At 45.3% G+C, this 22,330-nt stretch overlaps 2 protein-coding genes across 5 annotated transcripts in view; one reads left to right on the forward strand and one right to left on the reverse strand.

Annotated features, from left to right (window-relative positions):
• PHC1 (polyhomeotic homolog 1) overlaps nucleotides 1-7,257 on the forward strand; it is a 33,317-nt gene extending 26,060 nt beyond the window's left edge. For all 4 annotated transcript variants that reach the window (XM_035140629.3, XM_035140632.3, XM_035140634.3 and 1 more), the window contains 3 exons: nucleotides 765-912; nucleotides 3,805-4,036; nucleotides 5,475-7,257. In XM_035140629.3, the coding sequence (XP_034996520.3) occupies nucleotides 765-912; nucleotides 3,805-4,036; nucleotides 5,475-5,629 (535 nt within the window). In that variant the 3' untranslated portion in view covers nucleotides 5,630-7,257. The remainder of the gene's footprint in view (nucleotides 1-764; nucleotides 913-3,804; nucleotides 4,037-5,474) is intronic.
• Nucleotides 7,258-8,549: 1,292 nt separating this feature from the next.
• On the reverse strand, nucleotides 8,550-20,666 carry M6PR (mannose-6-phosphate receptor, cation dependent). The gene is made up of 7 exons (XM_035140635.3): nucleotides 20,474-20,666; nucleotides 18,745-18,917; nucleotides 15,617-15,780; nucleotides 15,415-15,524; nucleotides 14,755-14,885; nucleotides 12,190-12,316; nucleotides 8,550-10,108 (listed from the first exon to the last, which is right to left on the reverse strand). Exons 2-7 carry the CDS (start codon nucleotides 18,900-18,902, stop codon nucleotides 9,986-9,988), a joined length of 813 nt encoding a protein of 270 aa, XP_034996526.3. The 5' UTR covers nucleotides 18,903-18,917; nucleotides 20,474-20,666; the 3' UTR covers nucleotides 8,550-9,985.
• Nucleotides 20,667-22,330: the final 1,664 nt, after the last annotated feature.

The raw sequence follows: 22,330 nt of genomic DNA on the forward strand, positions 1-22,330 counted from the left end.
TTCTGCACCAGAAGTATTTTCCAAAGCATCTTCAGAGTCAGCTGCGCTTGCAAAGCATTGAAGTATCCTAAACTAGAGCCTACCAGAGCATAAACAACTGAAGGTTATCCCTGTCCAGATAGGGTTACAGTTGGGCCACCAGCCAAAGCTGATGGAAGGCACTTTGTGCCACCAAGGCCACCATATATCGCTCTTAATTCTTCTCCTCTGTTAGAAGGAAGTCTTTATCTCCTAGGATCACTCCACTAATTGGACAGGACAGGGACATTATACAAAAGTAGTCATGTGGTTCCTTGCCTCTCCCAGCCCCCTTGGGACTTATCCCATTAGTGGACGGATGCCTCCTTCCACCCTCTTGAGAGGAAGTACCTTTTCAATAAGTACCCATTCTGAATAGCACCTAGAATGTTTCAGGCACCTTTATAATGAATTGTTTCCCTGGAAAGCAAGTCTGAAAGTTGAGGTTAAACCTGTACAGACAGTGTTACCTGGGTATTACAGTTGCCTTTCCCATTGGATTCCTCAAGCCCAGATTTAGATGGTAATATTTTAGAGGCTGTATGTTGCTTCTACCTCCTGATGGAAAGATCTCAATAAGCCTGGTTTGATGGCTGATGCAGGAACGCCTCTTCATGTAGGGCTTGAGCACCCCCATACTCAAAACGGTTTTGCTGGAAAAGGACTAGCACGTTAGAATTTTCAGCTTGCAGAGGAATTCTCAGATGAGCCTTGCTTCATTTATTCTTCCTTCTTTCTCGTGCCAGGTATAATGTGGGCTGCAGTCACCAACTTCGGCTGCAAAGGAAAAAAATGAAGGAGCTCCAGGAAGCGAACTATGCCCGACGACGACGGGGGCCTCGGCGCAGCAGCTCAGAGATTGCCCAAGCCAAGATACAGGGCAAGCGTCACCGGGTAAGGGTATACTTCCATCCCTCATTCCTCCCTGCCTAGGACAGCAGAGTTTCACCTGCTCTGGTGCTGTGAGGGGCTTATCTGGCAGGGACTGGAAGTCTTTTAAGTCTCTTGCTTAAAATATTTATGGCCTGCCGGTCTTATATAAATAACAGCATACAGCACTGTAAAAACGAGAATAAAAGAAACCTCAGTTGAAGCCATCAATAAAATATTTCAAAAGGAGATCAGGGCAATATTTGCTAAGTAGTACTGGAATTGTACTTTAAGACCCCACAGAACCTGTCTAAAGCCTAGTGAAAACAGGGAAATCTTTCCAAAAGATAAAGATTAGATTATTGCCTTCTTTGAAGCTTTTGAGGCTCCTTTGAGAGAACAGTGGCCTAATTTTTGACCCTCCAGAACTGTAGTTGTTGAGTAAAAACACACCTTTAACTTGCTGAAGGAATGTATGGTCCTCTATAAGCTCCTATACTAGATGCCCAAGTGGCTCTGGTGTGGCTATGTTTGTTGAATGGGGATTAATTATTAGGGAATGCATGACAGAAAGTTAGCTACCGACCCACAAATTACACATGACTTGTCTCCAGTCGTGTTGACCACAGACTCCCAACTCAAATAAGGGCTAGAAAATATTGCCTTTACAGCATATGCCATCCTGACTGTTATACAGTTGTCCATCAGTGAAGTAAGTTCCAAGCAAAATCTTATATTTAAAAACCCGGAACTGGAGACTTAAAACCCAGATTAAATCTGGCCAGCTTTGCCTTATGGCACACTTGGGTTTATATGCACTCCACCATGAGAAAAAATTCCCAGACAGGTGGAAACTCCAAGTTACTAGACTTTGGTGAAGAGAATCTTGTACTTCAGTGGAGGAGAGTGCACATTTGTTACTTAATTCATAATAAGTACAGTGGTCCTTCGACTTACTAATTACTCAACATCCGATGTTTTCGACTTACGAACGGGACAAATGGCTGCACACTTACAAATTTTTCTACATCCGAACGGAAACAGTTGGCGGTTTTAAATGCGGTTTCTTCGACTTACGAATTTTAAATGCGGTTTCCTCGACTTACGAATTTTTCCAAATATTTTTTTTCCTATGGGAAACCGCTTTTCGACTTATGAACTTTTCGACCTACGAATGTGCATTCGGAACGGATTAAGTTCGTAAGTCGAGGGACCACTGTAAACTGCTGTTCTCTAATGCCACCACTAGAGGTCAGGTGGGATCTTCTGGATAAGCCCCTCTGATGCCCAGTATTTCTACTTAGAGACTACTGGCTTCTACCTTACACACATCCTTCGGTCAGAGATAAAGGCCAGGTGTTTTTGTTTCTATTCCTTAGTAAATGAGGAACACGGACATGTTTTTATTCTGGCCTATGGGACCCAGGTGGCGCTGTGGTTAAACCACTGAGCCTAGGGCTTGCTGATCAGAAGGTCGGCGGTTCGAATCCCTGTGACGGGGTGAGCTCCCGTTGCTTGGTCCCAGCTCCTGCCAACCTAGTAGTTCGAAAGCACATCAAAACGCAAGTAGATAAATAGGAACCGCTACAGCAGGAAGGTAAACGGCGTTTCCATGTGCTGCTCTGGTTTGCCAGAAGCGGCTTTGTCATGCTGGCCACATGACCTGGAAGCTATACGCTGGCTCCCTCGGCCAATAATGCGAGATGAGCGCGCAACCCCAGAGTCGGTCACGACTGGACCTAATGGTCAGGGGTCCCTTTACCTTTTTATGGCCATAATAGAGATTCTTTTTCATGTTAGGAATCCTTTTTTTTCCTTTTAAGACATACGCTTTGAGGTGGATTGTGTGCTTATGAAGAATTCTTACTCCAGTGAAAGATCCAAGGAAGTTACATAGCAACAACTATCTCCTTGCAAAACAAAGGGGATGGTCCCCTCCTTATATCTTTGCATATCTTTCTCTGTGCTTACTAGGAGGATGGCAATTTTCTGTGGACTCTTAAAATGTTACTGGACTTGGTCTCTGCTCCCTCAGTACATACATAATCTCAGCACTTCTTTCTTCTACATAACTACTAAATAAGCAAAAAGAATCTACCTATCAGCAGGTGCCTGAACTCCCCCTCCTTGTAAACTAGGACTGTACCGTTCGTTCATGGGAATATGGGTAGGGGTTGTATAAGAATAAGTACCGTAGGTTGAGCTGATTTTAGAACAGTAGTCCAACCTAGAGAGGCTGGCCTGAGTTAACCCAGATTTGTGCTGTTCTGTCCCTTGTGTTTTGTTTCTAATCAATCATCTCTGAGAGTATCCAAACAATATGTCACATCTGATTAAAGGTGTGATCTGACGTAAGAAAAAATTAATATCCTATGTCTGGTGTATGCCTATGCTCAGACATAGGATATTGCATTTTCCGTACATCAGATGAGACCTTTAATCCCGGGTGATATACTATTTGGATACTCTCAAAGATGTCTAATTAGAAACAATTCCATCCTTATGTAAAAGGAAGGACAGAAGAGCACCAAGCCAGGTAAATGGTCAGTATTGCCAAATCTTGTTCACTGTTCCAGAACTGTACTTCTTTTTTCAATCTCTGAGATGAAGCTACACAGTTAAAAGGTCTTGAGCTCTAGAATATTTAGTAGCTTGGGCCCAGTAAGTACATGATGACTTCATTCTCCCCACATTCATTACCATGATCAATTAAAGAGTGTCCAACCAGACAATGTATCTCTGACAGTTTAATTGCAGTGCAATTGCTCCCAAGATACTTGCTAGGCAACAACTAAAGCAGTAAAGGGGACTGTGTAGGAACCCGGGTCTTGTGCATCATCTTGCGTTTTTTCATTGACTTCCCCCCACCTAAGGATTTCCCCCTCTTCTATTATTTCTGGTGCTTGCATCTTTCAGGGCCAAGAAGACTCTAGTAGAGGATCTGATAACTCCAGTTATGATGAAGCATTGTCCCCAACATCTCCAGGGCCCCTTTCAGTGAGGGCTAGTCATGGAGAGCGAGACCTTGCCAGCTCCAACATGTCTCAGCCTACCCCTGACCTCCATGGCATCAACCCGGTCTTCCTCTCCAGCAACCCCAGCCGCTGGAGTGTAGAGGAAGTGTATGAGTTCATTGCATCTCTGCAAGGTGAGTCTGACACCACCAGAAGAGGAGGAGATTAGACGACAAGGTGCTTGGGTATAACTGAGGTTTCAGTCTGTGGAACGGTAATATACAGTCATACCTTGGCTCCTGAACGATCAAAACCCGGAAGTGAGTGTTTAGGTTTTCGAACGATTTTCGGAAGCCAAACCAATTGGCTGCAGGAGCTTCCTGCAGCCAATCAGAAGCCGTGCTTTGGTTTCCGAACATTTTGGAAGTCGAATGAACTTATTGAACGGATTCCATGGTACCACTGTACTACGAACACTATTTTGTGTGCTCCAGGAATTATGAAGTGCAATGTAGCAGCTAAAAAAGCCAATGTAATTCTGGGCTGCATCAATAGGAGTATAGCATCTAGATCAAGGGAAGTAATAGTACCATTGTATTCTGCTCTGGTCAGACCTCACCTGGAGTACGGTGGTACCTCGCTAGACGAATTTAATTCGTTCCATGGGTCTTTTCTTATAACGAAAAATTCGTCTAGCGAATCCCATAGGAATGCATTGAATTTTTTTTGAAATTTTTTTTGCCCATAGGAACGCATTAATTGAATTTCAATGCATTCCTATGGGAAACCGCGATTCGCTAGACGAATTTTTCGTAAAACGAATTCGTCTAGTGAGGCAACCTCCACTAGAAAAAACCTTTCGTTAAGCGGAATTTTCGTTAAGCAGGGCATTCGTTAAGTGGGGCACCACAGTTCAAGGAGGATACTGACAAGCTGGAACGTGTCCAGAGGAGGGCAACCAAAATGGTCAAAGGCCTGGAAATGATGCCTTATGAAGAACGATTTAGGGAGCTGGGCATGTTTAGCCTGGAGAAGAGGTTAAGGGGTGATATGATAGCCATGTTCAAATATATTAAAGGATGTCATATAGAGGAGGGAGAAAGGTTGTTTTCTGCTGCTCCAGAGAAGTGGATACGGAGCAATGGATTCAAACTACAAGAAAGAAGATTCCACCTAAACATTAGGAAGAACTTCCTGACAGTAAGAGTTGTTCGGCAGTGGAATTTGCTGCCAAGGAGTGTGGCGGAGTCTCCTTCTTTGGAGGTCTTTAAGCAGAGGCTTGACAGCCATCTGTCAGGAATGCTTTGATGGTGTTTCCTGCTCGGCAGGGGGTTGGACTGGATAGCCCTTGTGGTCTCTTCCAACTCTATGATTCTATTATGATGGATGACTTACCTGTGTGTTAACATAGCATAATCATTGAAAATGTGAGCTGTAGCCTAGGAAATTCCGTTTCAGCCAGCTTTTCTTCAGCGAGCCTTTATTATTTTGGTCACTCACCTCAGACCTGTTGTGAGAATTATTACGATTGCTAAGGGATTTGATACAAACATCCTGTTCTTCAAAGTGACACCAGCTGCTTGCCTCTTTGACATCTCACAAGGTGGTTTTTTTGCTTCTTGAATCCTATAGGCTGCCAGGAGATTGCGGAGGAGTTTCGGTCGCAGGAGATTGACGGTCAGGCTTTGCTCCTACTGAAGGAAGAGCACCTCATGAGTGCCATGAATATCAAGCTGGGTCCTGCCCTCAAGATCTGTGCCAAGATCAACATCCTCAAAGAGACCTAGTAAAGCAAGAAGCCAGAGGTCTCCCCCTCTTCGCGCTGGAACCATTTCAAGCTCTCAACACTGAATTGAGGGAAACTGACCTCTCTTAAAAGCCAGTCTTGGTGCTACGTGGAGGAAGTGTATCTCCCCAGGAGGCCTTGAAAAACCTCTTCAAGAATATCTCGTGTTGACTGAAAATTAGCCCCTGAATTGTTCTGGTGGCAATACAGCAAGGATGATGAGAGTTCTCTGGTGAGGCTTCCCAGAGGAAGGGCTGAGAAGGACCTTCCCTCTTCTCAGAATTAGAGTTGCTTTTGTTTTCTCATTTTCCTTTCCATGCGGTCTTTTCTCCTCCTACAGAGATTCATTTTCAGGGAACCAGTTAGTTCTGAAGTTTGGGAATGGGTTCTCTTGATGAGGGGAAGTTGAAGATCCTTTAAATGACGCCTTTCTCAGTTCATAGCGTCACGTGGAAGTAAGTAGCAAACTGACCCCCTACAGAACACTGGAAAGTGTTCTGGATCACTTAAGGATTGGAGCTTGTTCATGCCTAAATAGGACCCTTGCCAAGACAACACGAGCACTTCTGTGATATCAAGGGATTTTTAAAAAAAGAAAAAAACTTTAATTCCCCATGTCTTGTGGAGGTGGAAGATGCCATTCAATATCCAAAGGAGAATCCAATTGTACTGAAGCATCGTTTGTTTCCATCTTGCTTTTGAATTTTTTCTTTTACTAGTTTTGTATCTTGCCCTCCCCCCCCCCCCCCCCGAGAGCATATGGGACAAAGCTTCTTCTAGCAGGTTTGTATCTCCTGTCAGAAGCCTGTTTATTTTTGTTTATTATACAAATATTCTCTTCAGTAAAAAGAATGCTTCAAAAATTAAGTTGCTGGTCCTCTCGTGGCCTGATTTTTTTTTCTCCCCAACTTTCCTGATACACACCAGTGCAATAAGTTTCACTTGGAGATGTATGGCAGGTTAAAATGAAGGCAAGCTTTGTTGCTGTTCATGTTAAATCATTCAAAAGTAGGGTACAGCTTTGCTTTTAACTTCAAAAGGGATTTGTTACAATTCATACAGAGCATGTTCAAAATCTTAAGTTTTGATGTAACCTGTATGTCTGTCTCAAAGTCTGTACCTTTCAAATTTTATGTTGTGTCTGACGGTTTATACTAGGGCAGGTGTTTCCACTGTTCTGTGCTTGCATATTTCAGGCTTGTTCCAATCAGTGGTGATATCTAGTACTAATCATTACCCCTTTTGAAGTATGACTCTTCCAGTAATAGGTTTAGGGCAGTTTACAGTATCTGCTGGATGATAGCCATGGCTTTTGGTCAAGGATGTGTTTTTCCATCCCTTTTTCCAACAACTGTTTTTAACAGTTTTTTAAAGCAGTGTAATTGGAGGAGGGGGACATATACTGAGCAGGGGAGCTATGGAGAAAGCTTTACTTGTACTTATAAAGCTAGGTGTAATATTTGTCACTGTAGATTGCAGTTAAGGATACTGAAATTTGTTAACTGTGTTAACTTCAAATCTGAGATTGAAACTGTATGTCCTCTGCTACAGTTCTGGAACACTGAACAAGATTTAGCAATATTTCTTGGAGTATAGTAGTTTAAAACAATTAAACCTACCTTGCAATCATTTGTAGAGATTTCCATATATTTCTATAGTTTACTCATTTCTGTTGCAAACCTAAGTGTGCTTAATATCTTAGCATAAAGCTCAGCTTAAGTATATTTACTTCTGCTTAGTAGAAATAGTGCTTAATAAGTTCTATCTGCCAAAATGTCATTTTTAAACTTTTTGAATGCTGGGATATGTAGTATTTTCGCAACTCAAATGGCCTTTTAAAGCCCACTAGAGGGAACCAGAGTTTTGGCAATATTACTTCATGCCTTAACTTTCTAGGCTGTTGGCTCAACCAAGTTTCCTTCCATTGTACCAGACTATCTTATCCACCTCCTGCCCCAAGTTTGACATGGATTGTCCACCTGTTATTTGATGTCACAGTGACATCAAGCAAGCAGTTTTTGCCCACAAGGTTTGAAATCAACCTGGAAATCACTGATGGGCAGCTGATTGTTGGGTCTTGTAAAGTACTGTGCTTGGGTTTTACGACTCCATGATGTTAGATACAGGCTGGTGTGTGGGGCCTGGTGGTCTGACTAGGGGTCCCAATACGGCCAAGTGCATGTTTTCTAATATCACTAACAAATGAGAGGTTTTAACCACAAGGAGTATAGAATATCTCGGATACTCTGGAGAGTCAAATGTGCTCGGCTTTCCTGTGCCATTAGTTAATAGTGTGAATTGAAGAGATTATAATAATTATAGGGAGGGCAAGGGAAGCAGCAACCATCTCATTGTGTGTACTGGTTCATACTTAACTACAAGGTTAGCTTAGATAATGCCATGACACTAAGCAAAAAGGTGTGGCTGAGGCGGCCTTTGACAGCATGTTTATGTGAAGCACCGTATTGGCCTAAATATAAGCCATACCTATTCCAACAGCAAAAAGTGCCGCTTTTATTCACGACCTTATGCCGCCAGCATAGTGGCGCAGCTCCCCCAACCCCAGAAGCAGCTCGGGCATTGTCATTTTTCTTCCTCCCCCCCCTTCAATTTTAAAGGTGCAGCTTATATTTGGGCCAATACAGTAGAATTCAAGGGCAAGGAATATCAACTAGATACAGGTAACTGAAATTTAGGCACTCTCCAGACAAGTTCTGTGTTCGATTACTGAGCTATATTCCCTCTCCTTGTGTGGCTGGGAGAGCAGGAAAGTAGTATTTAACGAGGTTAATTTGCTGCAGCTTTCTTTGACTTAAGCGACAAAAATGGTGGGGGAACCCCCAGCCCTTCCATGTTGTTAAATTCCAACTCCCATAAGCATGATCCTAGCTGCAGTCTCTGATTAACTCACAAACACACAGTTCAGGGCTTCAAGCCATTTTAATTTTAAAGTTGTGTCTTTGTACAAAGTTTATTTTAAACACCACCATGAAAAAGTGACCATTGCAGTGACCTTATCCCTGTTAGAGGGAACTTGAGACACTTGATGCAGCTTTATCTAATTTCCTTCCAGCAGGAGAGCTGATCATTGCTCGAGTCAGAAAAGAGATTCTGCCCTGCTGTGTACCCGACATATCGCTGCCCAGTTTGAACCACCAGCTCTCCCTACGAACTAAATATATTATTCCTCACAAGAGATAGCTGGTGTTACTAGTGAATTCGGGAGACTTTGAACTGTAAATGGCTTATCTTCAAAAGTTAAGGAATAATTTTGAGCTGCAGCTCTGATCTCTTCAGTAGGTGATAGCATAGCATGCACCAAGTAAAGAAAGCAATCTCTTAAAGCAACAGACCTAGCATGTCCCAATCCCTCCAAGAAGCAGATGAAGGTGTGGTTTAGATTAGAATCCCTACTGAGAACAGACCAGCAGTGATGTTTACACTAGTCTGGAAGGATAAGTTTATTCCATAGGTTTTTGTGGCTATGTAAAAAAACACACCCTAAGGTTTTGACTAACCACCCAGACAGGCTTTCATTCCTTATTCCCCTGTTGAAATACTTAAGAGGACTGGTCTTACTTACATTTTTCAACCTCTGCCATAAGCACATATACAACTAAAGCTAGATAATTCCTCTTTCTCGTAAAGCATTTAAAGGGAGTGATAATGCAGGGACTGCACTCAGGTGCACCTGCTGTTTTGAGAAACTTTTCTCTTTGCCTCTGAAGTCTCCACCTCTATTTGAATTCACGCCAAATAGCAAAATATACATATTATTGCCATCATCATGCACCAGCGACTGGAAAAAGACCTCATATCTACTTTTAATTCATACTTTAAGATGGAAGAGTCTCCAGACTGTCTGTCTACTGCAGGTGAATCTGAAAATGCAAGGAACGCTCCCTCACCTTTCAAGAAAAATGTACAAATGAATAATTGAAAATAGAAATCCAGTGTTTTATAGAATAAAGCCCATACAAAATATGTAAAAGCACTCAATCACAGCCACTCTCCTCGCCCACCCCCCATACCCAAGGCTTCTAGTATTTCCCTGCACCTTCAGGTTCTTCCCTTTAACTTCACATACTGAAGTCCCCCTTGCTGCTCCACTCCAAACATACAAGCACTTCTTCATAAGTTGAGGAAAATCAGCCCTTCAGGGCTATTTCAAAGTTTGTTACCACAGATTCATAAAAGCCCCAAACCCCAGTCCCAGTACTCATTCATAGCAGGAGAGGAAAAACGGGGCAGCCATGGTAAAAAGCAAGCAGCTTAAGGGGTGATCACAAGAAAGATGAGGGGGAAGTGGCCAGGCGACACCCGCTTATGTGAACAAACAGGGAAGGAAAAGAAAAGATCACATTGGTAGCAAATGGTCATCTCGCTCTTCGGATTCTTCCCCTAGTTGGTCATCACCAACACCACGATACGCAGCTGGTACATTCCTTGGTTTCGACCGGAACACAAAATCACAGCCATCCTGTAAACACACACAGGTTAATGTACTAATGCCAGACCACAAATAAGCGACTGCAGTATTGACCCCTGTCTCCATCCAGATTTCACCTCTTAGCATGATTTGAGGACTTCAATGCTGAAGGGACTATAGAAAGACGTGGCAGCCAAATAAGCACAACTGCCGTACCTAAAGCACATCAAAGGCTTTGCATAGGCAACTAGTAAGTAAAAACTAAGCATGAGAGTGTAGGCTCAGAAGTTCCCACAAGAAAACAAGCCTAGGCTGTGACAACTGCCTCCCAGACAACTCTGAAGGGAAGCCCGTCGACAGGAATTTATTAGCTGCAATCTCCAAGAAAAAACAATACAGTGGTACCTCGCAAGACGAATGCCTCGCGCAACGAAAAACTCGCGAGACGAAAGCGTTTTGCATTGCGCGAGGGACTTGCAAGACGAGGTTTTCTATGGCCGCCACTTTGTCTTGCGAAGCAGGGCCGTAGAATGTAGCGCGGGAAGGCGGCAAAGGAAGATCAGCTGTCAGCATGATCTTCCTTTGCCTTCTTCCCGCGCTACAGCTGGTTCCCCCGGGCTTGCCAAGCAGGCAGCGACAAGCCCCAGCAAGCAGGCGGTGACAAGGGATCGGAGAAGCGCTTCTCTGATCCCCCGTCCGATGTATGCTCTGTGCAAGGCGGCAGGGGGAGAAGTGGAGAGGAAGGGATCTTTACTCTCCGCTTCCCCCCCCCCCCCCAAGCTGGGAAAGGCATCGGACGGGGGATCGGAGAAGCGCTCCGAAGCCCCGTTCGATGCTCCCGGGTGTCCACGGCGTGGCGGCAGAGCAGAGAATAAGGATCCGTTCTTCCGCTTCTCCCCCCCCCGCCTCGCACAGAGCCGGCATCAGACGCAGGGATGCAGCTGATCGTGCTCCCGGCTGCATCCCTGCACTCCACCTTCTCGGTTGCCCCCTCTGGGCTCCCTGCTTCTTCCAGGCGTGAGGTCTCACTGGAAGAAGCAGGGAGCCCAGCGGTGGCGGCGAGCATGGCAGTGGTGGACGGCAAGCAGCGCCCACTGTGCTTCAGCTCGGGGGACTGGCGTCGGCAGTGGCGCTTCCTCTCTTGGCTCGGGGAAGGCAGGCAGACAGACGGCATCAGCCCCAGAGCTGATAGGAACTGCCTGCTTACCTTCCCCGAGCCAAGAGAGCAAGCGCCGCCGCTGCCGCCAGTCCCCCGGAGCCCATAGGAACGCATTGATTAAGTTTCAATGCATTCCTATGGGAAACCGCAACTCGCAAGACGAATTTTTCGTAGGATGAATTGACCCCTGGAACGAATTAAATTCGTCTTGCGAGGTACCACTCTAGCTATATTTGGACAACACAATAAATCCGTTTATTTAGCCGGAACAAACTTTCAATTCACGCACCCCCTCTCATTCATTGCAGCTGTAAGGAATTGAAAGGCTCTGCTTCCATCTGATTAAACAGTATCATTTTGTCCAAATGCAAACTGGGTAATCTCAAATTATTAGTTGACACAATGCAACTTCAAACCATGGCTATGAGAGTGGCTGTACAAGAAGTATTAGTACAGATTAACCACAGTTCAGCATTAGACATCACACTAAATGACACTTAATAGCAGCTTCTTTACACAGGGGTGGGGGCACCTTTTCTGTCTTATCTCCTTCCCCTGGAGGGCTGAATACGACAGGTGGGCATCACTATGGTGTCAGGTGATGCTGTGCTTTGAAGCCCAACTTGTCAGGACTTCAAAGAACAGCACTGGGCTGTTTGAAAGTCCTTTGTTTTAGCAAGATTCTGATGCAAACCAGCTCCTGAATCAGGACGGCATTTGTCAGGATTCAAACCCATCCTCCCACACATCAGCTGATGTCATGAGGAAAATGGCTTTGCAGACTATGATTGGTCTACAGGTTGGAGGTTACCCAGGCCTGCTTAAAACAAGATTCATCAAAATGCCAGAATGCACATATACCTTTCCTGTGGCACAGCCAGACCCAGCTTGCGTGCATGATATCAGATGCAAACTCTAGAAGAATCACAGATTGCCCCTTCTACTGTACGGATTTGTCTGTTTTGCTACTTACTGCCACTAGGTTGCCTAGATCTTGCCAGAAGGCCAAGTGGGGGAACTGCTCCATGCCTTTTGCTCCCACCAACAGGCGCTGGTAAAGAAATCCCCCAATGAGGTACACTGTAACCAATGGAGCAAGCCTGAAAGAGAAAGTTAAAATACAAACAAACCAGGAAGGCAAAAGCTATAATGATTTCTAATAAAACTCAGAACATGTTGATGTTCTCTTACAAACTGCTTAAGAACTTACGATGAGGCTCACCGGCATAGGAGATTCCAACCTTTATGATATAATATGTGTTACTCCTAAAGCGTCTAGTCAAATTCTAATTTTGAGCAACCAGAGGAGAGCCCAATATGCACAACTTTAGGCTTAATGGTTGTTAGGTATCACACTGAGTATACACAGCGGCATAAAATATGGGAAGGGAATGGGGAATAGGGATCAATACGGCAGGCAAATTATTTGCCCAGAAATGGGGAGGAAAATGGGTACACTTTAGGGAAGCTAAATTGCAGGCTACACTTGATGACATTTGTGCAAGTTTATTTCCCTGTACAGTGGTACCTTGGGTTACAAACGCTTCGGGTTACAAACTCCACTAACCTGGAAGTAGTTGTTTCGGGTTGCGAACTTTGCAACTTCGGATAGGAACAGAAATCGTGCACCAGCAACAGCGGGAGGCCTCATTAGCGAAAGCGTGCCTCAGGTTAAGAACAGTTTCGGGTGAAGAACGAACCTCCGGAATGAATTAAGTTTGCAACCCGAGGTACCACTGTATCAGTTTGTAACATCGAAATATTCTACCATCTTGTGAGATTTGCTGAAGCCCAATCAGAAGCTGTGCTTATAATTCGTGTCTAAATAGTGAGCAATAATTTAGGCTCTCCTGTGCATCTATGAAATTCCAAGACCCAGGGCATTGCCACATGTATAATATAATATAATATAATATAATATAATATAATATAATATAATATAATATATAATATATAATATAACATAAACCAGAGCTTTCTAAACTGTGCACGCAAATGCTCCCTGCACTCCTCCTGGGGCTGGAAAGGGGTTACGGTAGTTTAACCTCTGGTTTGCTAGCAAAACTGAATTACTGTGTCATGAAATGATGCATGTCTAAAAAGTGTGTCACCAACATGAAAAATTTGGAAAGCTCTGATATAAACACATGCCATACTGTCATGCCTGACTAAATATTTACCAGGGAGCCAGTGCCCCTAACTACATATGTATTCTTTTGTCCTAAAGCTTCTGCCTTGGGATAAACCTTCCATTCCCCATGGCCTTTACATCATTCACCCTATGCTCAATACAAAACCTGCTGATTCTGTGGAATCGCATTTACAGAAATGTGTCTTGTGGATAAACTTTCAGCAGATTACCTTTCTAGACCCTTTCTAACAAGGCACTGAAAGTAGGGAAGAGGACCATGGTACCCTTCTGTAATGGAGGACAATGTGTTCCACCGTTTCATTTCTACCCTGTACGCTCAGTTGACAAGGGCGATAACTGGGAATACTAATGTGCGATACCACTTGTACTCTTCAGAGCCCCACTTTGTCCCCAATTCTGTTTAAAATCTGTACTGAATTGCCAGGTGAGTTCCTCTGAAAATCTGGAATACTTTCTGGTGAAGTCCTGAGAAAGTGAAGATACCTGTTGGTATGCCTGTTTTGAGAGGTAGTTCCCAGCCTATTTTAGATGGGGTTGCACTTTGCATCTTTGAATGCTTTTAAGACCTAGCCTTTTAGTGGCATCTATGGTGTGAAGTAGGGACTCAGGTGGCGCTGTGGTTAAACCACTGAGCCTAGGGCTTGCTGATCAGAAGGTCGGCGGTTCGAATCCCTGTGACGGGGTGAGCTCCCGTTGCTCGGTCCCAGCTCCTGCCAACCTAGCAGTTCGAAAGCACGTCAAAGTGCAAGTAGATAAATAGATACAGCGGGAAGGTAAACGGCGTTTCCATGTGCTGCTCTGGTTTGCCAGAAGTGGCTTTGTCATGCTGGCCACATGACCTGGAAGCTATACGCCGGCTCCCTCGGCCAATAATGTGAGATGAGCGCGCAACCCCAGAGTCGGTCACGACTGGACCTAATGGTCAGGGGTCCCTTTACCTATGGTGTGAAGTGCGATCTACGTGCAAAGTCTGGTGCCCACCCATCCCCACCCGAACAGAAACAACCACTGTTCATAAACTGGTAACATACAACGTACACTGCTGTGATGCACTGAATGGGGGGACGCATTTGAAATTTCAACTAGTCCAAAGTACAGGTCTTAAGATTGTTCACTGGTAATGATACACATATACACCAGGCTGTTGGTACCAAATCCCATGTCTTCCTGGCACCGAGTAAAGAACTTATTGTTGAAACCAGGCACTATTAAATTGTATTATCAGAATGGCTTTTATCACTCAAGTTGCTCTGATGCTGCTCAGTTTTAACTGTTATTTTTCATTTTTTAATCCCGTTCTATTTGTTTAAAAAGAATGCGCGTGTAAGCTACCCTGGAAATTGCTAAACCGAAGAGGTGAGTATTAAAACTTTTAGGCAAACTTACGTAAGGAGCAATATAGAGCCAATACTTAAGTGAGAGTCTTCTGGAGGGCAGGCCAAGCTGCTCTCTAACTCAAAGAGGTAGAAACATTCGTTCTTCTTTTCTCGCTCTTCTGACACCATGGTGAAACCACTCTGTTTATGGGAAGATAGCAGACTCATGGAAGCCCAGTAAAATACATCTATCACCTTAAATATATACAGGGACAAAGTTCCGTCCTTCCCCAGTGTCCTTCATCTTCCTCGAGAAGCATCTAACAGTGCCACCTCCCACTTATGAGTGAGCGAGATACATGTTCAGATAAATATATGCTGTAGGCCTCCTGGGCTGTACTTTAAAATGCTGGTAGGAAGCTCTGTGTTCGACTCTTTCTTTACAACAGGAACTTCCCAGCCCTCCCAATGGCCCTGGACTATCCTTCTTCAAAATGTGTTCATTTTCTAAGAGAGCAGCCTTTCCCCTCCCACCAACATACAAGTTCAAGCATGGTGGTATCCCTGCCAAGCTGAATAATCTCCTTTTCCAAGCATGTAATTAAGCTCTTAAATTATATTCAGTGTGATTAATACTGGAGGTAGTGTAATGAGAGGTGACTCCTAAACATTGGCCAATATACCCTGGAAATTATTTTTTTTTAAATAACCCTTTCCAGTAGCTACTCACTGCTAGTGTCTTCTTGTTGCATGTGATCATTACTATGGCTTTTCTCTGCTCCTTCCCACAGCGGGAACTATAGGGGTCTCCCCCCTTATAGGTCAGTAAAATCCACGAACCTGCCAAGACAGAAACCCAAGACACCCTGTGAGGCATATGTGGTATTGGAAGAACAATGGGTAAGAGTTGTTGAGGGATAAAGGTATCTTACTTCCACTGGCAAGATGGGTCTCATTGATTCGTCCCAACACTTTTGTCTCATGCTTATCGTTGATCTGCACCACGCCAGAATTGGTCTTATTGCTAGCATCTCGACACACCCGGAACTTGTAGGTGTATTTCTCATGTTCTTCATTCTCACCTTCAATTTCAAAACTGCAGAGGGAGATGCCAAAGAGAGAAGCCTTACAAACGCTGGTGCTCACACATTTGCGGGGGTGGGAGGGATCCTAACGATAGTCCTTCCCACTCAAATTAAGGAGCATCTATACCAGCCAGAATCCTCTTTCATTCCAAATTCCATTAGGAGAGGTTTTCACACAAAAAAATTTTTTCCAAAAAAATCACGTTCTACAAATTCTGCTCTAAAGTGAATGAGAAACACCTCAGATCCTGAGGCATGAAAAAAGGGAGTTCAGCATGTATCTCCTTCATTTTTTAAAAAAATATTTGTTACCTGCTCTTTACAAGAAATCCCAGGGTGGGGAATACAAATTAAAATACAACTGTATTTAAAATCCGAAAGCTGAAAACACTGATCTAAGTAAAACAATACAGCTTCGGATGCAGAAAACTCACATTCAGCCATCCCCCAAATGCCTGAGTGAAAATGTGTGCACGGCACCAAAATGTATAACACGTAGACACAAAGCATACACATGCCGGTTGTGTGTGTGTGTGTGTGTGTGTTTAGTGGCCATCACAAAGAAGGTTTTCCCAGATACTGTTGATCCGTAGCATGGATCACAGGTGCCAAGCATTCTCTGCAAATCAGCCAGAGCTAGAAATAAGCACTCCTTGCTCTGAAGTCACCAGGGACTCGAGTGACAGAGCTGGATCAAAGAGCACCCCCCCTTTCCATGGCAGTGTGACATCCCACCCCCATTCCAAGAAACAGTCTTGTCTTGATTCAGTTTCAATTTAAGAGTCTTAATTCAGCCTATTACCACTTGCAAGCACTGGTCAGGAACCTGAACAGCCTCTTCCAATTCTGACATAACAAGAGATAGAGCTGAGCATCATTGGCATGCTGATGACACCTCGTTAGGAGTTCCTGGCAACTTCATATAGAGTCTCCGGGCCTGAAGCCAGTTTGAAATCAGTTCAGATAATTTACTTCCTCCAATAAAGCCTGCAGGTGGCTTGCCGCCAGCCTCTTAAGAATCTTGCCAAAGATTGTGAACAGGCAATTGTTATGTAACACTTCTGGTCCTCTGAAGGAGACAGCGGTGTACTTCAAGGCAGGCAGCACATCCCCCTTCTGCAGTAAGGCACTGATCAATCCTTGAGCTCACTCCATCAAACCCCTCTGGATAGCTGTGTAAGTCATGATGGGCAAGGGTCAGCCAGCCAAACTCCTATAACCAGCTTCTCCACTGAGTCAACAAATCTTGAGTTAGATGGTCATCTGGTATTGCTATAACTCTGGTGCCCAGAACTTCAGAGATACCCTATGTTGGGCAGATGTAACCAGCTTGTTCACCACTTGAAGCAGCCCTGCTGGACTGAAGAGGCACTGGTGGCAGAGAGGCACACTTTATTTGCCGTCACCGCTGCCACATGGTATGCATGACCAAGTACTCTTGCCTGTGTCTGGTTAGTGTTGCATCAGGATTTGCACTACTGTATTTACAATCTAGCCATTGCCGCTCTTGTTTAATAATGCAGTTCCCTGGTATACCATGGAACCCTGGCATGCTCACCGGTTGTAGTAATGACCCCTGAAGCAACTGCGTTTATGGCCCAGTGCATCTTGCTGTTCTACAACAAGAGTAGAGCCTCAACAGGAGTGCCAGCCATCTCAGCTGGAAAATCCCCCAAAATATTCAGGAACCTTTATGAGTCTATTAGTCTCCAGGGTGGACCATCTCAATAGGCCCCTCCACCTCTATGGGTGATACCATCAGAGGGAATCCAAACCATATCAGAAAATGGTCTATCCAGGACAACGGCCTCCATTACAAACCCCACTATCAACTGAACCAAGCTATCTCACTGTGTTGCAAAGACCAGGTCCAGAGTAGGTTTGTTTGGACACATGGGTTGCACCACTGATTGATCAGGACAAATCTATGGTTGTCCAGGTGGCCATGAGGTCCCAAGCTAGTTCACTGGAGGCTGAATTGGAGTGGGTGTTGAAGGTACGTGGCACCACTCTGGATTCTCCAACACCATGCTCAAGATAACCTTCAGGTTAGCAAAGGAAGTGCCATGCAATGTGGTGGACAAGAGACCAGCAGCACCCCCAGTCTGTTCCAATGACTCAATACCACGAAACCCCTCAAATCTAGTCAGTAGGGTTTGGCCTCCTTAGGGATTACAGGTGTGACTCTCCCCAACCCAGTTGGGATTGGTGCCACACCAAGTAGCTGGAGACCAAAAGCTGAGTTAACGCGTAATCTTCCCAGCCTGCTCACCCAGGTGTCAATAATGAATATTTGCATATTTCCTTTTGCAGATTTTGTAATGCGGATTGGTGGGGAAAGTATTCAAGTAGTGCAAGAACAGAGGGGTGCTGTTTCAGGCATGGCCAAACTCGGCCCTCCAGATGTTTTGGGACTACAACTCCCATTATCCCTACCTAACAGGACCAGTGGTCAGGGATGATGGGAATTTTAGTCCCAAAACATCTGGAGCAGGCATCCCCAAACTGCGGCCCTCCAGATGTTTTGGCCTACAACTCCCATGATCCCTAGCTAACAGGACCAGTGGTCAGGGATGATGGGAATTGTAGTCCAAAACATCTGGAGGGCCGAAGTTTGGGGATGCCTGATCTGGAGATTATATCTGAGACTTACTCAGTAAGGTCATTAAGTATCTATATCAGGTGCCCACAAGGCCTCATGAAGAACAGAATATTGCCAATGAGCTGTTAATTTTATTGGGGGGGGGGGAGATAAAAGCTTTCAGCAGCCATCTTTTCACAACAGAAACACAATCGCTATGAGCAAGTAGAATTTTTATGAGAATCACTTGTTGACACTAGCCAGGCCTGACAAGCAGCTAAAGTGGTTGGATATTCCCCAAGGGCAGTGACTCAAAAATCCCTCTTGAGCAATTGCTCCTGCACTGGCTACATTGAAGCCACCCCAACAAATCAATCAGCTACAGGCACTGTACCTTTTGCCGAAAATAGGCTTCAACCTCTCCAGCACCTTCTTTTCTTTTGTGGATTCACTGCCTTCCTCCCCAAGTAGATCACATTCATTGTCCTTTGCCATCACAGTGGTTATGAGGGCTAGCAGCACAGCATGGAAGCAAGAATGAGTCAGGAACATTCTACAAGCAGTTGTCTAGAGTAAGGGCAGGTGATGAAGAAGAGATGTAGACAAGGTGTTAATATGGCAGCCTGACATATGAAACCTGAGTTGCAGAGATCAATTGAACAATCAACGTCTACTTTTTCATTATGGCTTTTACATGGAAAGGTGGACATTCTATAAGCAATCTCACAGTCCTGAATTAAGAGACAACTGGGATATTCGTCTCACATAAATGACAACCTGAAATAATTTGGCACTGAGAGGAAATTCACTACTTAAGGCAGGAGCAGCCAGCTGGATCCACTCAGTAGGTTGAATCCTTATTTCCCCCAACACAGATATGTTTCACATCCTCTCTTTGAAATGTATGAAGTAAATCTTCTGTTCAGTGTTTCTTACTATCGTTATGTCTCATCTCAAACCACTCTCAGAAACTGTTGTTAATTCTGCATTGTCATATGCTATTTTTGTTGTTAATCATTAAACCAAGTGAGCATCTCATAAACAATGATTCACTCAGACTACACATGGAAGCTTTTAGAAATCAGTCAGTACTGATTTGCATTTTGCTTTTTTTGTTTTGCATTTCAAGCCATCCAAATGTAGGTGGGGCTGCATGATAATTTCTGTGAATGTATTTGCAAGGCTGGCCTAATGTCTTTGATGCATGGATAGTCACCTTCTTTCTAACTACGGGTACAGCACAGCCAAATTTAAGCAGCTCATAAGGTGCCATCAACTTGGTTGATAAATTTTAATACGTATTTATTAGCACACTGGAAAGAGCCATTTTGGCAAAATTGCCAGTTGCAGCAATGGAAAATGAGTTATCTTGCTCAGGTCCTGAGCGTGGCCTATCATATTGGAAACGTTCACCTTGGAGGAGGACTCTCAGGCTCTAACTCTGGGTGCGAGCTCTGAAATATTAGTCCAGGCAAAGTAAACATCTCAGTAACTGAGAATCCACCCTCACCCTTGATAGCCCGAAATGGGTGTTTCGGGGATGCAGCGTTTGAAGCATTAAATCCTAAGGATTTAGGTTTAGGAGGGTAGGAGGCAGCCCTTGTGTTCAGAATTGCAAAGAATCTGTGCCAGAGATGGGTGAAGAGCGCTTTGGAAGGAGCAGCATACAGGTGGTGGCGGGGGTGGGACGAAACTGCTGAGGGAGGAAAGCGCCACGCGGAACGCGCCACCGGGCACCCACGTGCCTTCGGCTCACGTGTCCGCCCCGCTTCGCATACAGACGTAACGAAGCGCGCGCGTGTCCCCGCGACGGGTTCGCCCTTCCGCACGGCAGGCCCCGGGCGCCGAGGCCCTCTCTACCTCACTCCTGCATAGCCCTTCCCTGACCCACCCCCTTACCCCCCAAGTGCCTGCAAAGTCCCGCCATTTCCATAACTCGACTGCCGCCAGGCTTCTTCCAAGGGGATGGGGGACCGAGGAAGGAGGAGGAGGTGGTGGAGGTCCCACATGCCCTCCGCCCCCTCACCTCTCGCTCCGCCCCCCGGAGCCTGCAGCAAGCGAGGTGCGGTTGTGGGGAGAGGGGGAAGGGGAAGGGACGAAGGGTCGGGGAGCGGCGCCGTCACCTTGGGGCTGCCACGGCCCAGTGCGGCGCTCGACGTCGCGTCACGGCCTTCCTCCCCGCGCCTGTCGCCGGCCCCCGAAGCCGTTACCGGAGCCCGGAGGAGGAGGAAGAGGAGGGCGGCTCGTGACCAGTCATGCTACACAAGCGGAAGAGGAAGCAGCAGCCCGTGCCGTACAGCCCAACACTCATCCTCTTGTCGACCGGAAGGAGGAAGCGGGGTAAGGGGCGGTTTTGGTCCAATCGGGTTGAAGGAGCTTGCCAAGTCGTTTCGCCTTCACCTGCCTCCGGCCCCGCCTTCCCGTGCCTGCATCCTGACCAATGAGAGGCGGAGCAGCGGTTTCGGGGGAGGGGCTTCGGCGTGACAGGCGGCTCGGGGCCCAACCCGCTGGCGAGAAGCCTCCGTTCCAGTGCTTGGTTTTTAAGTAGATCTCGACGACGACTACGAGGAGGCGGCGGGTGAAGGCGAGGGCGGCTCTCATTGGCTCTTCAGCGGCTGTCACGGGATTGTCACGAGGCCCCCCTCCCTCCGCTTCACACTTGGAATATCTGACCGTTTATTATATGAATGGGATAAACAAAATAAAATGCTGTTGTGCCGTGTGTGTATGTGTGTTACTTACTGTGATGTTCGCTATTATGCTACGAGCTTTTGGTGTTTAAATGCAAGCCGCCTCGGTGACCCTTGGATGAAGGGCGGTGTATACAAATATAATAAACAAGATTAAAATGAATAACATATTGGCGTTTTTATATCGCACCTTTTTTCACCCCAATGAGCTCAAAGGTTTAGCACGGGGTTCTCCTTCCCCCTCCTCTTCACAGCAATTGCTTTTCTCCTACATAATTGTAGCTTCTTTTTTCCTCAAATCAGCATTTCCCCTAAAGAACGCGCACAGATTACTGTATATTCATTAACTAGAAACAATTGTTAGCTTATGTTTTATGAAGTTGTTGCTGTTCTCATGATGGGAAACGCAGCTGTTGCTTATTTGCACATACTAGTACAGGAAATGATGCAAATTAAAAATGCTCGAACCACAACTGAGATTGGAGGGAGTTTTTTTTTTAAAAAAAAATCTGTCTGCAGAGGAACGGCAAAACCTGTAGCTTGCCGTAGTGAGGGTGGCAAGGTGAGACTATAATGGAGAGAAGCTGTAATAAGTAGAAAAAAAGCATGGGCGCTTCAGGAGACCACAACACAAAATGCCCTGTCCTTTATATTATTATGGTGGTTCAATGGTTCCGTCAAATCATCCTCGGCAGCAAGGAGAATCATGCTTCTATTTTTAAAGCAGAAGTTCCTCATTTCCTTAGTCAGTTGCTGCCCTCGCTACTTCGTGGAGGTCAACTGTTGTCAGAGCAAATGGGGAAGCTCTGCTTTTCGAAGGCAGCTGTGGCAATTCACTCCTCCCGTTGCAAGTGTTAATGGAGAAATCTGGAGAAAAATCTTGGAGAAAAAAACAAGGACACCAGCCGGGAATACCAGAGCAAAACAGCAGACAGTAGGCTTGGTCTTTATTGAAGACTGCCACGACAGGACTCCCACCTGCCACCAGGTGAAACAAGATGGAAGCCCTGTACAGAAGAGAACCCAAACTTTTATTAGCTGCTAATCCCCATGTTAAAGGTAAAGGGACCCCTGACCATTAGGTCCAGTTGTGACCGACTCTGAGGTTGCGGCGCTCATCTCGCATTATTGACCGAGGGAGCCGGCGTACAGCTTCCAGGTCATGTGGCCAGCATGACAAAGCCACTTCTGGTGAACCAGAGCAGCACACGGAAATGCCGTTTACCTTCCCACTGTAGCGGTACCTATTTATCTACTTGCCCTTTGTGCTTTCAAACTGCTAGGTGGGCA

The sequence above is a fragment of the Zootoca vivipara genome, chromosome 15 (genome assembly GCF_965207765.1).
Source record: "Zootoca vivipara chromosome 15, rZooViv2.hap1.1, whole genome shotgun sequence".
Taxonomy (NCBI): Eukaryota; Metazoa; Chordata; class Lepidosauria; order Squamata; family Lacertidae; genus Zootoca; species Zootoca vivipara.

Coding starts and splice junctions, on each gene's coding strand:
- M6PR (XM_035140635.3), bottom strand. CDS start 18,902: ATGTTCCTGACTCATTCTTGCTTCCATGCTGTGCTGCTAGCCCTCATA. Junction 15,781..18,744: donor AAGCCTATTTTCGGCAAAAG/GTACAGTGCCTG, acceptor CTCCCTCTGCAG/TTTTGAAATTGAAGGTGAGA. Junction 12,317..14,754: donor GGCTCTATATTGCTCCTTAC/GTAAGTTTGCCT, acceptor TTTCTCTTTCAG/GCTTGCTCCATTGGTTACAG.